Source organism: Chionomys nivalis, chromosome 19 (genome assembly GCF_950005125.1).
Source record: "Chionomys nivalis chromosome 19, mChiNiv1.1, whole genome shotgun sequence".
NCBI classification, from domain to species: Eukaryota; Metazoa; Chordata; class Mammalia; order Rodentia; family Cricetidae; genus Chionomys; species Chionomys nivalis.
This window is the reverse complement of record NC_080104.1, coordinates 14,951,266-14,970,798: the sequence shown is the minus strand read 5'-3', so window position 1 is coordinate 14,970,798 and position 19,533 is coordinate 14,951,266. Positions and strand designations below refer to the sequence as shown.

The 19,533-nt window shown below is 45.3% G+C and overlaps 1 protein-coding gene across 1 annotated transcript in view; it reads left to right on the top strand.

The window, feature by feature from the left end:
• Adgrf1 (adhesion G protein-coupled receptor F1) overlaps window positions 1–15,867 on the top strand; it is a 45,959-nt gene extending 30,092 nt beyond the window's left edge. Inside the window, exons 11-16 of the mRNA XM_057751324.1 lie at window positions 7–195; window positions 2,577–3,950; window positions 6,143–6,184; window positions 8,159–8,218; window positions 13,294–13,360; window positions 15,486–15,867. Coding sequence (XP_057607307.1) covers window positions 7–195; window positions 2,577–3,950; window positions 6,143–6,184; window positions 8,159–8,218; window positions 13,294–13,360; window positions 15,486–15,559 — 1,806 coding nt within the window. The 3' untranslated portion in view covers window positions 15,560–15,867. The remainder of the gene's footprint in view (window positions 1–6; window positions 196–2,576; window positions 3,951–6,142; window positions 6,185–8,158; window positions 8,219–13,293; window positions 13,361–15,485) is intronic.
• Window positions 15,868–19,533: the final 3,666 nt, after the last annotated feature.

Genomic DNA, 19,533 nt, shown 5'->3' with positions numbered 1-19,533 from the left:
TTTAAGAATTTCAGTATGATGTCAGGCAATGTCACAGAGGCAGATGTGTCGTCTTTGGTACAAAACCTTTCTGCCATCGTTCAGCAAAGCTCGTCCACCACGGCTGGGACTCTGGCTTCCGTGGTGTCGCTCCTGAGGGGTGTGTCATCCCTGTCGCTGAAGAACTCTTTAACGGTGTCTAATTTGACCATGCAGGTACGACATTTCTACACTATTTATTTAGCATATTTTGAGGCCGGGTCTTACAATGTAGCTTTGGCTGGCCTGACATGCAATAGGCAGGCCAGGCTAGCCTTGAACTCCTGGAAAGCATCCTGGTTTCTCCCTCTGAGTGCTAGGCCTACTTTACTACACCCAGGTGGAAGGTCTCATTTCAAATGCTACGTCTTGTAGGAAGCATATAAAAGCCTGGATGATGGATGATGGGGAAACTCGAGAACAACAGGGAAGCCATGTAGCAGACCCCATGTGAGTTTCGTTGACATTTCCACAGTATACAATGAACTCAGGATCAACAGACTCAATTCAGATCTGCCCATGAAAAGGCTGCTTGGGAAGGTTCAGGCTTAGCAGACGGAGTAAACCCCTTCACTGTTGAACATGGGCATTAATATTTCATTTCTTCCCTCCCCAGATCCCATAGTAGGGATTGAACCTAGGGCCCAATACTTGCTATACCCCTAGTCCTTGGCGTATGCAATCTATAGTTTTTCCCTGTGACTGTGAATTCTGACCTAAACAGTGTACGATTTACGAACTTCTTTCTCTTGACCGATTTAGTTTAGATATTTAAATTACAATGACATGATGATATTTGGTCACCATAAGAATTGAAGTGCAAACCGGGCGGAGGTGGTGCACGCCTTTAATCCCAGCACTCGGGAGGCAGAGGCAGGCGGAACTCTGTGAGTTCGAGGCCAGCCTGATCTACAAGAGCTAGTTCCAGGACAGGAACCAAAAGCTACAGAGAAACCCTGTCTCGAAAAAAATCAAAAAAAAAAAAAAAAAAAAAAGAATTGAAGTGCAACTACTTTGTTTTGTTCAGTAGAGGCTCACTGGGGGTACAAGCCACACTTAAGGGCAAGCCCCATGTGTTTACAGGTCCGTGGAATATATATGTTATGGTCTCCTGTTTTGCATTTTTGTGGAATTTCTGTGTGTACGAATGTGTGTACACCTGCATCCTTATACATTTCTTATGCTTTTCCTTTGTTTATTTTTTGTTTGTTTCTTTTGTCTTAGTCTGGTTTGCTTGTTTTTATTTCATCTTACTTTATCTTATTGTTATTATTTAGATGCTTGTTTGTTTTCTGATGAGAGAGAGAGAAAAAAAAGGTGTGGAATTGGGTGGAAGTTGATGTGGGGAAAACTGGGAGGGAAAGGCAACAGAATGTTTTATAAATTGATTTTCAGTGAAAAAAATAGAAAAAAAAAGAATTGCAGTGCAAGGCCTGGTGGCACAGAACTGTAATTCCAGCACTCGAGAGGCCGAATCAGGAGGACTGCGGATTTGAGGCCCAATATGAGTAACCGCTCTCAGAGTCTGAGTCATCTCCCTGGCCAACAATTCAACACTGCGCTGTTTTTGAGGCTCTCTGTTGATATACGGAAGCAGTAAACAGCAACGAAAACCCAAGAATTGAAATCTGAGCATCCATACCACGAATTTACAAACCTCTCCCCGTTTTTTTTTTTTTTTTTAATTGAAGGTAGATGTTTTTCATACACTGTGTCTTGATTACAGGCCCCGTCCCTCCTCTGCTCCAACCAGTTCTTCCCATCTCTCCTCCCGTTCATATTCTCCCTCTTTTGGTCTCTCATCAGAAAAGAACAGGGTTCTCAGGAAAGTAATAAAATAAAGTATGATGTGATAAAACAAAAGCACATTCTAACGTTAGTGAAAGAAGCAAAATGGAGGAGCTGTTGGAAGTCACACGTCTGTCTTTGTGCTGTAGCGTGTTCACCAGTACAGTCATCTCTTCCCACGTAGCATGTTTACCAGTGCAGGCATCTCTCCCATGTATTGTGTTCACCAGTGAAGGCATCTCTCCCCGTGTAGCATGTTCAACAATGCAGTCGTCTCTCCCCATGTAGCGTGTTCTGTTCTCCCTCCATCTCAGGGATAAAGATAAAGGAACTTGCGTGGTGTACAATGCTTGTTCCTCCATGCTGAAGAAAAATCCTACTGTGACTGTAGATTACTCTGGACCCAACTTTAAAAAGTCATTTATTGTGCGTTGGGGGGCATACACCATAGTGTGTGTATGGAGACCAGAGGACCACCTGTGGGCGTCGGTGCTCTCCTTTAATCCTGTGGGTCCTGGGAATTGAACTCAAGTCACCAAGATTGACAGCAGACAGACACCCTACCCGCTGAGGTATCTTACCACATTGACCCAAGTTTCTTTACCCAAGCACTTCTACTGTATTGGGTGACAGAGCTGATATAATTCTTAATTTTACTGTGATCCTCAGCCCACCAATTCTATGACCATTTCCCCTTAATAAGAGCGGCCGTCCACTCTCAGATCTCCAGTCTCAGGAGACCTAAACTGACTTGGATTCTCATGTTTCAGAATGTCATCAACATAGCCGATCATATCCTGAATTCGGCCTCCATAACTAACTGGACGATTTTATCCCAAGAAGACAGGAGCACCAGCTCCCAGCTGCTGGAGTCTCTGGAGATCACCAGCATTCTGGTACCTTCCAGTAATCTGCCTCTTCATTTTTCTCGAACATTCATCGACTGGAAAGGGATTCCAGTGACCCAGATACAAAGCACACAGGGTTACAACTACCAGATTGAAATGAGACAGCAAAATGCCTCTCAGCCCATCCAAGGTCACGTGCTTATCAAACCAGATCAATTCCAGAAACCCCATCCAAAGACTATTATCAGCATGACCTCATTGACCCTTGGGAGCATTCTACCCACCACCCACAGCGGAAGTGCACAGATCAACGGGCCTGTGATATCCACTCTTATCCAAAACTATTCCATCAGTGAAATTTTCCTGAATCTTTCCAAGATAAAGGGAAACCTGAGCCAGCCTCATTGTGTGTTTTGGGATTTCAGTCACTTGCTGTGGAGCGATGCAGGCTGCCAGCTAGTTAACGAAACTGCAGACACAGTCCTGTGCCGATGTACTCACCTGACGGCCTTCTCCATGCTCATGTCACCCCTTGTCCCCTCCTCGGTTGTCCCTGTGGTGAAATGGATCACGTACATAGGATTGAGCATCTCCATTGCAAGTCTAATCTTATGCCTGATCATCGAGTTTCTGTTTTGGAAGCAAACCAAGAAAAGCCAAACCTCATACACGCGCCACGTTTGCCTGGTGAACACGGCCCTGTCGCTCTTAATAGCTGATGTCTGGTTTATCGTTGCTGCCATTGTCGACCCCACCGCCAGCGCTTCTGGCGTCTGTGTAGCCGCAGTGTTCTTCACCCACTTCTTCTACCTCGCTTTGTTCTTCTGGATGCTAGCGCTCGGCATTCTGCTGGCTTACCGCATCGTCTTCGTGTTCCATCACATGGCTATGCCCACCATGATGGCTATAGGGTTCTGCCTGGGCTATGGGTGCCCTCTCCTTATATCCATCATCACCATTGCAGTCACCCAGCCTAGCAACAGCTACCGAAGGAACAACGTGTGTTGGCTTAACTGGTCGGACGAGAGCAAACCTCTCTTGGCGTTCGTTGTTCCTGCATTGACCATTGTGGCTGTGAACTTGGCTGTGGTGCTGCTGGTCCTTAGGAAACTCTGGAGGCCAGCGGTTGGGGACAGACTGAGTCGGGACGACAAGGTCATCGCCATCCGCATGGGAAAGAGCCTCCTCGTTCTGACCCCACTGCTGGGGCTCACCTGGGGCTTCGGGATAGGAACGATGGTGGACAGCCAGAACCTGGCTTGGCATGTTCTTTTCGCTTTACTCAATGCTTTCCAGGTAAGAACAATAAGAATGTTGTATTATGCATTCCTGCGTAATAGGCTTTCTGAAGCCCAATAATAGGTTTCTCTGCTGATGCCGCAAGCCAGATCAAGCCAAATTGAAAAAGGAAAAGAACAAGTTTATTTGAGCAAGCAACTTCTGCGTGAGTTTTCCAGCCCCAGAGCTCAAGGCAGGAGAAGTCACACGTGTGAACTAAAGCAGTCTGTAGGCTCAGGGCGATGGCATGTCCACCACAAGCTGAGCTTGTGCCCAATGGTTAAAACTGAATGCTTTAGGCGGGGACTTGGGCAGCTTCAGGAGAGGAGTAACTGCAGCCACCAGGAACAGGGGAACTGGGCTTTTGGTGCCTTTTCTTTGTTGGCGATTCTGTGAGAGGGTTGAGAGAGAGAGAGAGAGAGAGAGAGAGAGAGAGAGAGAGAGAGAGAGAGGAGGCTTCTCAGACCATGCCGGGGCAAGCTGAAGGTTCCAACCGAACACTATCATATATGTCTAGAGTTGGTGGATGGAGGTGATCTCATCTCCTCAGCTCTAATACAAAGTGTGTGGAAACAGAGAGAAGACAGACCCATCCATTTCCCCCAGCAGTTCATGTCGTACCAAAGCAGAATTCTGAACTTTCCCAGTAACCCATGGCAGAGCTTAAATCTATTAGAGTTCACATACCTAGTCTCTTTTGGGGTTGACTTGGTCCTCATCCTCTCATAGAAATCTCTGACAAAGCAGAGAAAGAGAATGACTCATAAGTACCTGTTGGCCTTGACTGATACAAAGCAAGTCCTGAGAATTTAATAAACAGAGGCCAGCAACCCGACACCAACAGGCAGATTACGTAAAAGACATTTTCGTGGAACATAGCTATGTCCGTTACTATACATAGGGCCTATGGCTCTTTTCTCTCCATAGGAGAGGAACTGAAACAGATGGTATGTATCTTCCAAAGCCCCTAAGACTTACAAGATAGTCTTTACTCCCCTCCCAAAAAACAAACTAGCTGATCCATACTACTAAGGATGTCATTTATATTCCATAGCCAGAGAGTGTTCAGAATAAATGTGAAAAATAATCCTTAGGTTTTGATATACTTGAAGAAAGTCTCCAGCCATTTTATTGCAGGTAAGGTAGGACCACCTGGGGCAATGACTCGGGGAAATGCTAGTCTTACTTTCAGGTTCTTTTCTCTCATGTGTCAACTGTGTGCTTAATCTCCCCATCCCTCAGTTCCCTCAGCTGACGAGCAAGGACCACAGTTCTGCTTATAGAGCAATTTTGAGAATTAAGAGCGGTAAATCAGCAGCTGGCACACACAGTGCCGCAGTCTCAGTAAATGCTTTGAGAGTTCCCTGGAGGTGATGCACCAGGCAACGCAGCAGTCCACGTGCAGGTGGTGATATAGACGTAGTCACGGAGAGCATGCTCCCGATGGTCACAGGGCTTGAGAGCACTAGGAAGAGCAGGCTTGGGAGTGGAGCGCTATTTGACATGCACAGATGAAAGGTTCTCTGATGGAGAGGAAGAAAGCTTTTGCCAAGACTTGCTAAGAGACATGCTTGAAGCGAAGCTTACTCATAGAGACCTTGCTGTCCTCCTGGGCATAGGGATGCTGAAGCTCAGTGCCTGGTGCCATCACACGTATGTGATAAATGCTTACTAAATGTTTGGTCTAAGAAAGACTAAGATAACGGCAGTCATTGGGGCTTTGAATAACACCATAGGGGAGGATAAAGTTCCACAGGAGTTTACAGCTTCATTCATTCAATCCTTTGCACATTAACACACTCATGGCAAAGCATCTGTGAGCACTCTGGGATGTACCAGGCACCGTAGAGATCATGCTATTCTTGCCTTCCAGAAACCTATAGTCCAGCAGGAGGGCAGAGAGAAAAGAAGCTCACACTGAGCATATAGTTCATGCCTATAACCCTAGGGCTTACATGCCTGTAACTCAGGGGTAGAGGCAGAAGATTCACAACTTAGAGACCAGCATGGGCTACATAGTAAGTACCAGTCTAGCCTGGGTTATAGAATTTTGCCTTACCTTCCAAATGAGAAAAAAAAAATTGACATTAGAATATAAGGTGTCGTACAGGGTGATAAAATTGGGCCGTATAATATACAGATTACTTCTTGTCTGGAAAAGCAAACACAATATAATACCTATGATTTACTCTTTGCTTTGGTTGTTAAAGGGATTTTTCATCTTCTGTTTTGGAATTCTCTTGGATAATAAGGTATGTGTATATTCATTTCTCCCTTCATTCACTATTGCAGGCATATTTAAAACCTTCCCTTCAGTTCATCCAAGGCCTTTGTCATATACATGATGGGTACTTAGGCAATAAATTCTATAATTTCACAAAAGACAGAATCATCCAGGAGACAAAAGACATAAGCCATCCTTGCTGATGAAGTATATAGATTCATTTACAAGTAAAGTGAACATTATAGCAGAGAGAGAGAGAGAGAGAGAGAGGAGAGAGAGAGAGGAGAGAGGGAGGGGAGAGAGAAAGAGAGGGGAAAAGGAGAGAGGGAGAGGAGGGGAGAGAGATAAGGAGTGAAGAGAGGGAAGGGGAGGAGAGAAGAGAGAGAGGGGAGAGAGAAAATAAGGGAGGGAGGGGAGAGAGAGGGAGGAGAGAGAAGAGACAGAGAGGAGAAAGAGAGAGAGAGAGAGAGAGAGAGAGAGAGAGAGAGAGAGAGAGAGAGAGAGAGAGGAGAGAGAGAGAGAAAGAGAGAAAGAGAGAGGGGGGCTTTTTACATTTGTTCTTTCTAAGCCTGGTGTGGTGGATACATATCTATAATCCTAGTAACTCAGAAGGCTGAGGCAAGAGGATTGCAAGTTTCAAGCCAGTTTGTGGTACACAGAGAGTTACAGACCAGCTAGAGCGGTGAGATTCTGCCTCAAAAGCAGGCAGGAAAATCTCTTTTTAATTTAAATTATGCTTTGGCAATGGATCAAGGATCAAATTGCTTTCTGAGGGGATTAATTCTCTTTTGTGCCTTGACTTCCTTTGCCTGTTTATTTAAAATATGTGGAAAGGATACAGCGTCTACATTTCCAGGCTGTTGAATACTCAGTGGTTTCTCTCATTAAACAAAATTCCCAACAAAGGACTATTAGTCCTAGTGAAAGATAAATAGGAAAAAAATTGTAAAGAACCACATCTCTTCATTTTTCCTCCCAAGCAGCAAGCAGTTATATTAAGAGGTAAAGGCAGTAATTGATGTTTTAGTGAGAACACAAAAAGATTTTATTATTGGGGCTGGAGTTGCTCTTTGAGAGGACCCAGGTGTGGTTCCCAACACTTGCATGATGATTTAACAGCCACCTATACCTCCCATTCCAGGGGACCAGATGCTTCTTCTGGCTTCCATAGGCACTGGGCATACACATGGTGTACAGACATACATGCCAAAAAACACTCATACACACAAATGAAGCATGATTAATAAAAACTCAGGGAGAGAAATCAGGGATCAACCTGAAGATTCAAAAAACAAAGCAACCAGCCACTGCTTACCTCGACCTCAGCCCGAAAATGGCCACCTTTCCTTCAGGAATCTCAGAATAAGACAGGCTGAGAGCTGTCTCCTCCCATTTTACAATCCTCTCTAGGGCTGGGATTAAAGGCATGCACCACTGGGATTAAAAGCATGCACACCGCCCAGTTTCTATGATAACTAGTGTGGTTCCTGGGATTAAAGGTGTGTGTTACCACTGCCTGGTCTAAAAGGCTGACCAGTGGGGCTGTTTTACTCTCTGATCTTCAGTCAACTTTTGTTTATTAAAATACAAATGAAATGCCACTACACTAAAAATAGAAAGAATTTTCTTGTAAACCCTTTTGCCATATATTACCACCTGTTCACAGACAGGCAGTTTCCTAAAGATTGTAAAGGTTGTCACATTCCTACCAAATGCAAGTTAGGAAACCCTTCCCTCCGTGGATAAACTTCACCCCAGCAATGATGGCCAGATGTTCACGCATTCCTACGTTAGATACTGTTGCTTCACGTTCCATTCCTGTCTTGCATCTCGGGAGCAAGGTTGTGAGAGCCGTCTACTGTGTGTTTGTGCTAATGGTCTAGAAGTGTTTCTTAGAAGCAGTGTTGCTAATTACCAGCTTCAAAGGGTGCTGTTTTCCTAGCACGCTGATGCCTGATCATCTGTCTCTTTTCGTTATTTTGCTTGCTTTATGCCCTGACAGCTGCGGCAACTTCTGTCGGACAAGTTGACTCCATTAAGTTCCTGGAAGCAAACATCAAAGGTAATGAATGACCTTCAACTCCGAGGCATGAGGTTCCAGCTTTGTGTTTCCCCCTCTGTTGTCTGTGGCTAACTCACTTCTGTGCAAGGCTCTTATTTTTCTAGCATCTTTACTTGGTATGGTGCTCGGCCAGGGCTGACGGATAGGTAGAGAGCTACAAAAGTCAGGAGGGGCTGGGTAAATGCATAGGAAGACTTGAAACCTGCGAGACTTCTGGTGTTGTGTTAGGGCTGCCGAGATGTAGCTCTGTGCTGCCGCCAGCCACTGGTGTGGCCAGAGAGTTCAGAGACTCTTGTCAGCTCTGTTTTAAGGTGGTATTCTTAACCCAGAATGCAGAAAAGACTCACAAGGCAGGCCAGTATGAAGCAGGGTTGGAATTTGTTAAGAAAACTTGCTAAGGCAGATTTAAGCCTGGGCATGAAGAAAGGGGAGGGAGGGCAAGGAGAGGAGAGTGGCACACAGCGGAGCAGAGTCTCGAGAAGGCCACATGTGGCATCTTAGAATGTTTGCCTCCTGCTGCCTCACCCCTGACATGATATGATGATAATGGACTAGTCCTCTGAAACTGTGAGCAAGCACCAACTCAATGTTTTCCTTGATAAAAATCACCTTGGCAATATTAAATGAAAACAAAAGCAAAGTTACGGGCTGGGGAGGCAGCTCAGTGGTTAGGAGCACTTGCTATTCTCTCTGAGTTTGGTCCCTAGCACCCACAAGGAGGCGCCTCATAACCATCTGACACTCCAGCTCCGAGAGATCTGACACATTCTTCTGGCCTTTGTGCACACCCACGCGCATGTGGTGTACTCAAAAACAGTAGAATAAAGCTCAGTTCAGTGAGGAAGTCATTGTAGGATGTCATCGATCTCCATTGGTAGAAACCACTGCTCTGGATGTAAGAAGCATAGCCCATCCTGGTCACTGTGCTTTGACTTAGACACCACAGACTATAGGTGTGAGGAAAGTTTCATAGTGACTCAAGGAGGCTCATCCAGTCTGTGATTTTAATAGTATGTCTTGAACTCAAATCACCAGGACCAGAAGGTGTGAACTAACGTTATGTAGTCTCAGGAAAAGGAGGAAGTTACATGAAGAATACTTATCAGTGAAAATATGGGGCAGGGCACTCCCTACCCTTCAGAGCAGGAAGCTGGTGTTTTCCTCATTGAAAACTTAAGACAGAAAAACATCCTCAAGTGAAACGAAAAAACAGAAGCAAAGGCTCCGATGCCTGGCAGCGTTTCTCCCTGCCATGTCAGGTGCTCACTAGACAATGGTGGCCACTGAGCGAGGGCCTGTTTCTTCTGCATCCACAGCCCCTCCCCATTTTGATTCAGGCCAGGTGGTTAAAAATTAGATATTTTTGGTTGTCTGGTTAAATGAGTGTCCTTCCTTCACTTCCTGTTCCTGTGATAGGCTATCAGGGAAAAAGCAAGGAAGGGTTTGTTTGGCTCACACTCCTAGGTCATTTGTTACAGTGCAGTCAAGGTGGCAGGAGCCCAAAGCAGCCGGCCTACGGTCAGGAGCAGGAGAGGGGAGAGGAGGGAAGGAGAGAGAGAGAGAGAGAGAGAGAGAGAGAGAGAGAGAGAGAGAGAGAGAGAGAGAGAGAGAACAGGAGCATGTGCTCAGCTCACCTTGTCACTTTTACACAGCTCAGGGAGCCTCATTAATATTTTCCCTCACAGGCACGCCTCTGTGTCAGTCTAAGGTAGATAAGTATTGAGATTCCTTTTCCAGGTGGCCCTGGCTATGGCAAGTCAATAATCAAAACTAATCCACCCAGTGGTTGTCTCTTGCTCTGTCTGAGGGAATTTGAATGAAAAATAAAAACCCCAAGTACTCAGATTATGGATTATTAGATAGTGAAGCAGAGATAGGAGCTAGGAAAAAAAAAATGGCTCCGTGGTTAAGATCTCATTAAGGTCTTGCAGAGAACCCAGGTTCAGTTCCCAGCCTCCCACACAGGTGGTTCACAAACCAGATCCAGGGAGTTCGGTGACACCCGTCGGCCTCTGTGGGCATTGCACTCTTGTTCCCCTACACACAGCCATACGAATGTAGGCAGCATGGGAAGCAATAGCGTTTAAGATCAGGAGCCTTGTGAGAGACAGGAACACGAGAAAGGAAGGGGGCGAAGTATAAACACAGGACCAAAAGCAGTGGGCTCGTTAAACTCGTGGGATTTGGAAAGCAACTGAGTGAAGATGATGGGAGGATGAGGAGTCCCAGGGAGACAAGCAAAATAAAGATAGCAAGAGTGGCCTCTTCTTGACTCGAGGCCTGTCTGAATGAGGGATCTGAGTAGCAGGTCCAGGTGGGAGCAGGATGCCGAGAGGTCACCGAAAGAGGGCCAGGAGGTGATGGGGGGGGGGAAGGACACTGAAGATATAAGAAAGACATGGCAGAAAGGATGGAAGAGGAAGCCAATGATGTTCTCAGCAAGGACCATCTATCTACTCTGTGTTCTGCAGAGGTTGCTCGGCAGACGGGTGTTGGTGAACCTGTGTCTCCCTTCTTAGTTTAGCAGCCATGTCCTATGGAATGAAAGCGGGAATGGAGGATTCCTTCCTGTATTCCTGATGCTTGAAACAGTGTGCAGCAAGCCAAAGCTTTCAGTATGAGGGAATGATGAATAAATATTAACAAATGGAAAATCTAAACACTATTCTACTTCCTAAGAAGTGCTTGTCTTTGCTCGAATCATTTTATTTCAGCTTAAGGGCTCATTTTTAATTTTTAAAACATGTTTATTTTTATTATATGCATATGACTGTTTTGACTACATGTGTGTAAGTATGTACACTGTGTGCATGCTTGATGCTCACCAAGGCCGTGGTCCTCTGGTGCTGGAGATACAAATCCTTGTAAGCCACCGTGTGGGTGCTGGGAACTGAACCCCAGTTCCTGGAGAGCAAGCAGCAAGTGTTCCCAACTGCTGCACCCTCTTTCCAGGCCTGTGATTCAGTTTCTAAATTATCACAGTCTCCAGTGTCTGTCTACCCACATGCAGTGGATTACTCACTAATCCACTTAGCTAAATGCTAAGTTGTACAAGAGTAAGGCAAAGCTGTACCAGCTCCTCTGTTTACAACAAACATTAGCTCTTTCATTTCTGGTAGCAAAGGTAGAAATCAATGAAGTATAAGCATGGGTATGAAAAGGGGCATCGTTTCCTTCAAAGCCACTTCCTAGTTGGTTCCTGGAATTGTAAAGGTACAGAAACACAGTTCATTTGGAAATGAACTCAGGCATTGACAATACTTTAAAAGGCAGATGAAGCAATGAATGAGTGACTATCCTATTTCCTTTAAAATAGAATCATAGCCTTTGTACGTGGAATAAGAGGTTGTTAGTAACATCAAGAGTCAGGAGATGAAACACTGAAGACAGCGTTCATTAAGGAATAACACAAGGCACTCTCAGGCATGATCATGGAGAAGGGCAAGAGAGATCACTGTGGAGGACCACGCTCTTTCGGGGTGAGAATAGGCAAAAGACAGAGAGACCATTGTTAAAGAAGACACCCTCAGAGAGCAAGGATGGACAATGTCCAGAGAGACCATTATGTCGGACTTAACAGTTTGAGGGCTAAGTTGTGTACAACAGCCAATGGGACCACTGTGCCAGCCTGTATGCTTAGTCGCCGGGACTGATAGTTTCCTGGCTTGGCATTTCCCTCTCCAAGGATTACAAAAGGTAAGAAGAATGAAGTAGTCGTGTGGTGATGGTGCACACCTTTAATCCCAGTACTCGGGAGGTAGAGGTAGGTGGATCTCTGTGAGTACGAGGCCAGCCTGCTCTATAAAGCAAGTTCCAGGATAGGTTCCAAAGCTGCAGAGAAACCCTGTTTTGAAAGAAAGAAAGAAAGAAAGAAAGAAAGAAAGAAAGAAAGAAAGAAAGAAAGAAAGAAGGAAGGAAAGAAATAAGATTTTTAACCAGGCTTCTTGTTTGGTGGTAACTTTAAGATATTCTGGAGCCGGGCGGTGGTGGCACACGCCTTTAATCCCAGCACTCGGGAGGCAGAGGCAAATGAATCTCTGTGAGTTCGAGGCCAGCCTAGTCTAGAAGAGCTAGTTCCAGGACAGGAACCAAAAGCTACAGAGAAACCCTGTCTCAAACCCCCCCCCCCCCCCAAAAAAAAGATATTCTGGTTTTCCATGAGGCCATGCTGTCACCCATAGTCAAGACAGAATTAAGAGTCCACTCTTTGATTGTGTGGCAGTGCATGTCTTTAATCTCACCCCACAACTCAAGAGGCAGAGGCAGTATGCTCTTTATGAGTTCTAGGCTAGCCAGAGCTACAGTGAGACCCTGCCTCAAGAACCAAACCAAACCAAAATAACACCACCAAACACCAACGTCATGCAGTAGAACAGATTAAGAGATGTTAAAGAAGCCGGGTATGGTGGCCATACCTTTAATCTCAGCACTCAGAGGCAGAGGCAGGTGGATTTCTTTGAGTTCGAGTCCAGCCTGGCCTACAGAGTGAGTTCCAGGACAGCCAGGGCTGTTACACAGAGAAAACCTGTCCCCCCAAACAAAAACAACCAACCAAATAAAACCCCCCAAACAAAAGGAATTAAAGAAAAATCTAAATAAGTCTATAAAAATGCCCGTGTTTTCCCAAGGGGAAGTATCTTTCCTTGATGAACCAAAATAAAGCTACCTCCACCTTATCCTTAGTTTAGTCTATAGCTATCTTTAAAATTTTTGTTTGTTTGTTTTTTGAGTCAGGGTTTCTCTGTGTAGCAGCTCTGGCTGTCCTGGAACTCACTCTGTAGACTAGGCTGGACTCGAACTCAAAGAGATCCACCTGCCTCTGCCTCCCTGAGTGCTGGGATTAAAGACATCCGCCATCACCCTAGGTTATATTGAAAATGTTAAAGACTAGTAATTGTAATGCTTTTTTTCCTTCTAAGTGTTATTCCTCAAATTACTGTGTCGGCAGAAATATAGGGCATGGGCTCCCAAACTGTATTATAAAGGCTCATAAAGGAGGAACCAAACCTGAATGACCTCCAAGTCTTCTGATTTCTGACTAGTTACCCAACATAAACTCCTTTTTTCTTGTGCAGCAAAACTCCTCGGATATAGTTACCAAATCCAAATGCTTAAAGCCGTTCAGCATATTGCAACACAAAGGTGAGTTACAATACAGCCAAAGATTGTAAAAGGTAAGAAGAGAGATTTTCAGTAGGAAGAGAATCTGAGAGTAACTCTTAAAAGATGACAGTACCACAGGGCCATACATCTGGGTTGTGCTCAGGGCTGATAAAGCAATTCTGGGAATTTGATATTCATAGGCATGTACACACACATACACACACACACACACACACCCCACACACACACATACACACACCACACACATCACAAACATACCACACACATACACCACACCCACATAACATACACACACAATACACAAAAAACATACACAAAACATACCACACACAACATAAAGCGCACACACACCAATACAACACACAACACACACATAACATATACACACACCACACACACACACAACACACACAGACACATACACCTACAGCATTGATTATCAAGATCCTAGGGTTGAGGAGTATGCTTAGACCAGCCCCAGCTAACCCCTTACTTCTTATGCCAGCTGCTGAGCAGATGGCATGGGATGATGGGCTTATGTTCAATGATGGACATCTATTATTTTCTAAACTGACCTGGGGGAGGGAGGCGTGACACCTCATGAGGTTGAGAAAGTACTGTTCCCACCTGAATTCATGTCCTGATGACTACTGGAGATGTAAACATTTCGAGGTCATTATACTCTTGGAGGAAGAAGTAGAAGAGATATATTGTGTTTCGAGCTAAGTTGTAGACATACTTAAAAGCTTCAGTCCCATTTTACATTGAATTATGACAACACCATTATTAAATATATTTAGGTTCTCATCAAAACTATTTAAATTCTAGCTGTGGAGTGATTAGTTATAACTGGGACATCTGTATTCTATCTTCTCCTCTAAAAGCTCAGGGGTCATCGTGGGAGAGGAGGCAGAATGATTGTGAGAATTGATGTAGTGGGTATCTATCCAAAAATAGTATTTGCTGGACACGGCAGGGTCATCACACACATAAAACCACAGTGGCTGTGACTGCATGCACAAGAGCTGCACAGGATCAATGCAGCCAACTTTCAGCATCCATGGAGAAAGGGTTTATGGGAATCCCCAGCTGAAGAGCCAGTTTTTCTTAAAGGTGTGGTCATTGAAAGGCTGTCTCTATTTGTTACTTTTCTGTTTCTGTAACAAAATATCATGAGAAAAGAAAAGTACAGAAGAGTTTATTTGGGCTTGTGGGTCCAGAGGGTTAGAGTCCATGATGGTAGAGAGGAGACAGCAGGTGGCAGGAACTGGATGCTCACGTCTTGAACCACAACCGGGAAGCAGAGAGAGAGTGAATTAGAAATGACATGAATCCTTAAATTCTCAAAGTTCATCCCACCCAGTGACACACTTCCTCCTATAAGGCCACACCTCCTCATTCTTCCCAAACAGCACCACTGACCGTGGACCAAGTGTTCACATGCCAAGGCCTATGGGGTATGGTCTCACTCAAATGTCCACACTACGCATGTCCAGTAGAAGGCGCTACAGAGCTCAGTGGATTTTCAAATAGAGCACATAACACTGGTAGGGAAAATTGGAAGATGAGGACAAACTGGAGAATGAGAATGGGGAAGATTTGCTCAACATTCATTATTTGCAGGAATGAATTTCTCAAAACAGTAAAATGGTTTAAAGAAACGGGGAAAAAAAAGTACTTAAATTCCAGACACAGTTCAAGTGTTGGGAAAAGTGCCTACCCCAGCCCCTTGCTTCCTTTTCACTGCGTCCAACCGGACAGACCGCTTTGAACTTCACCTCTCCAGACATTTGTTCCTCATCAGTGGGAGGCGGGGTGGGCAGGGGCAGAGAAAGACAGACAACTTCCAGGGCTCTTTCCTGCAGACTACACACTGCGTTGAAGTCTATGCTATCTCATTTTCCAGCAGTGACTGAAAACCGTGGTATTTTCATCTGTTGGGCTAGATAGCGGACAAATGCAGGCTCCTGTGGTGGCGGTGGAGGGCTGTCCCTCCCAACCAAGCAGGCATCGGCTGCAGTTTTCCTAAGCGCATTCCCAGAATCAGTCCCAGTTTTAAGACAGTCCGTAGGCTTATTGTCACTTTTATAGTAGAATCAAGAATAGCAGCAATAATGTCCCTTGTCTTCTTTTCCCCCCTCAGGCACATATGCCCTTTCTCACACTGGAGATTCGTCCAATGAGATCACATTAACCCAGTTTTTATCAACGGAATAAAGATAGGAGTCGTAATCAAGGACAATCTTCTTCAGAGCCACCTGGCAGAGAAGACACGCATGGAATCAGATGAGACTTTGTGGCTTAGGTGCCCGAGGACAAAAATGGTCATGCTGGGGCTGGAGAGATGGGCCAGTGCTTAAGAGTACTTGTTCTTGCAGAGGACCTGGGCTCAGTTCTGTCACCCACCTGGTGGACCTCAACCATCTCTTCCAGGGGATCTGCTGCCCTCTTCTGACTTCTGTGAGCACTGCATACATGTGCTGCATAGACATCCATGCAAGCAAAATATTCATACACGAAATAAATAAACCTTTTTTTAAAAAAAAAAACAGCAAAAAAATAAGTAACTTCAGTGGTTCAACCCTGCCTCCTTTATCCTTAATTAAACAGAAATGAGACTAATTACAAAGTGGGCTAAGAAGTATCTCACATGGTTTATCCAGAAGACAGGACAATGACTGAAAAGCCCCTGGCCATTTTCTCAAGCTGTGAGGAAAAATAAAAACACTAGGAATATAACACCATGTATTTACTAGACTACCCGAGCAAACAAGCCAACCCTCCCCCCAGGTGCAGCACATAATTCGATTCATCCTGAACCCTAGGCAAGCAAGATGGTCTGTAGAAAGAGAGCAGATGTGTTGGCTTAGGGTTCAGGTGGTGAATGACAGAGACTAGGGAAGGAGTTTATGCATGTCTTAATTGTAATAATGACTTGTCCTTGTATCCACCCATCAAAACATGCTGCACACCACATGCAGACCATACAGGGAGTTCATTGTCAAGAAGGCTTTTAAAGGCAAAAAGATGGGCTAGGTACGGGACAGAGCAGTGAAGTTGGTTCAAACTCAGTTTAAGAAAGGATCATGAGCTAGGTGGTGGTGGCACACAACTTTAATCCTAGGATCAGGAGGCAGAGGCAGGAGGATCCCTAAGTTCCAGGCCAAACTGGACTACAGAACAAGTTCCAGGACAGCCAGGGCTACATAGATATCCTACACAGAAATACCCTGCCTTGAAAATCCAAACCAAAGCAAACCAAACAAAAAAAAAGGGAGAGACATGGAGGGAGGGAGGAGGGATGAAAGGAGGGAGGAAGGAAGGAAAGGAAGGAAGGGAAGAAGGGAGGGAGGGAGAGAGAGAGAGAGAGAGAGAGAGAGAGAGAGAGAGAGAGAGAGAGAGAGAACTCACATGATAGAGAAAGAAAGCTGATTCTCACAGGTTGTTTTCTAAACACCACACACTGACCATGGCGTATGTGTGAGTGTGTGCACAAACATCACACCTGCACACACACACATGCACACACAACAAATTAGTGCATAATTAATGACTTTTTCTAAGAAAAAGAAAGAACAATGAGAGTTCCTGACCCCTCCCTAGGCCAAGTGACCAGACAATTGTCCCTGCCCCCAAATCTTGGAAGCAGATTACATGAATAGGTTAGAAAAGTTGGTCCCTGGGACCAAGAGTTAGAAGAAGTAACTAAGGGAAGTATTGCTACCATCCTGAAAAGAAGGGACCGAGTGACACTCACGGACAAGTCTCGTGTTTTCCAGGCAAGAATCCGAACAAGCATCTTGAAATATCTAATTCTATCAGGAGGGAAAAAAAGACCAAAGACACTGGCTTCGGCCAGGTGCTATTCAGATCATCCCAGGGGGAAGCCAGAGTGATCAAACTCCTCCCCAGGATACCCAGTCAGCTTTCTGCATTCTGCTCTGGGTATAAACAAAGTTCACCAGAGTTTCAGGAGATCCACTTTCCTAAACCAGAGTCATTTCTAACTTCCTAGTTCATTCTTTCATTGACATTCAAGTGGAGCTCTCCCCTCATCAAAGAGCCTTCTTTCTGCAGCAGACAGAAACTGTCATAGAAACCGGCATCTGGTCAGCATGCAGAGAGCAACAGACTCGTGGGTGCCCATCACCAACCAATCCACAACACAGTCCTACACCCAAGGCCCAGGGAACATTGCAAGAAGAGGGGCGGGAAGAGCCGGAGAGCCTGAGGACCACAATCTTTCCACTCCTCTTCTGCAATGTGGGGGTGGTAGGGAGGAGGAATCTGGGAGGAGTTGTGTGGAGGAGGGGAGAGGAACTATGATCATCAGATATTGCATGAAAACTCTCAAAGAATTAAGGCAAACACTATGGCTTTTTTTTTTTTTTTTTTTTTTTGGTTTTTCGAGACAGGGTTTCTTTGTTTTGTTTTTTAACGTAAAAGCCAGACATGAATTCCTTCAACTCCACTACACATGCGCAGAACAGAGTGAGTATCCGGGTCCTTCAGACCAAAGCGAGAAGGTTTCTCGCCGCAGCAGCTTGACTATGGTCCCACTCTCCCCCAAGGGCCTTTGTATCATCACTCATGTACGCTGCATGGGTCACATGTTAACTGAACCTGCTTCCTCACAACGCAGCTCCTTCCAGCCCACACTCTGCCTTAGAAGCCTTTAAGAGTTGAGCTGTCCTTTGTCTTGTGGGCCTGAAACTTTGCCTTTGGACTCCTGCTGTGGCCTGTCACCTGAAATGAGGGACACTCCCACCCCATGCGGCAAGTTCAAGCCCCAGACAGACAGCATGCAAGTGTGTCTGTGTGTGTGTGTTCTCTTTCCCTCCCTAAAATCTCATAATATACCCTCACACAACTGTGTTATGAAAAGAGAAGAGGGGCTGTTTGGGGGAGTGGGGAGCATAGGGTAGGGAACCCATTTTTTGTATGCTAAGTAAAATAATAATTAAAAATTTAAATGTTTATTTTAACTTACATGTATGATTTTTGTCTGCATACCACATGTGTGCCTGTCAGAAGAGGGTGTCAAACCTTCCCTGGCACTGGAGTTACAGATGTGGGTACTGGGAATTGAACTTGTGTCTTCTGCAAAAACAGCAAGTGCTTTTAACCCCTGAGTCATCTCTCCATCCCCTTGTAAGGCATTAATTATTCTTAATTAAAGAAAATGTAATTTTAAAAAAACGGAGGTTGTTTGGACTCGGCATAGTCTCTGTGCAAACTCTGGATTTTTTTTTTTTCATGAGGAAGAGTCATTTTATTTCTCTGCTGTTTCCAGAGCAAACGAAGAAGCTGAGAGATGGCCACTCTAGAAAGATGGCCGCTAGAAAGTGACTCAGCCCAAAGCAGGCTTCAGCAGAAACTCCCAGATTCACTTCCTTCGGTTCTTCAGAAAGACAAGGGGGCTTTTGCAAGAAGGCTGCGGAGTTGAACTGCAGTTACCCACATTAACCTGCAGGGGGCAGGCTCCGATCAAGAAACTCACCCAAACACGTTGACAGCCTCACTGGACCTGATTACCTCTCTCGCTCACAGGAGTGTAGGGGTGGGGTGGGGTTAGTGCTGCTATTCTGGTTAGGAACGGAGCTGCATCTTTACTCTGTTTACTAGGAGAGCTTAAGAAGCTCAGAGCACAATAGCTCAGCTGAGTGGCCAACAATGTTTCCCCTCACCCTGTTTGTGCCCCATGGTGCTGGGAAACAGTGCGGACCACTTCTTAGCAAAGGAGGAATCAGCCACATTCTGCAAGCAGCCTGTGCGGGTGGGACACACCCTGGACATCTTGTGTGGATACAGAGTTAAGTCAAAGTCCTTAGGCCACACTGTTGGAGACTATCTTGTACTTTTCAGATCTGACTGTTTGAAAAGAAGTAATTTGGAATTTTTGTAAGGTTTGAGCTTCCCCCTACCGACCATAAAGTGGCTGTCTTGCTCTTTTTGTAGGTTTGCTTTTGTTCCTGTTAAGAATAAGAGCAGCTCCGCTGGCGCAAGAAATCCAATAAGGTCAAATCAAACCAAATCAAAATGCCCATCATTTTATTAAGGATGACGCTCTCGGGTGGCCGAGCGCATGACGGGGGGGGGGGGGACAGGACAGCAAGGAGCCCACGCAGACCCCAAAACCATGCGTTCCTCCTCTAGGAGGCCCCTTAAATACTCTGTGGGAGTGGTTCTGA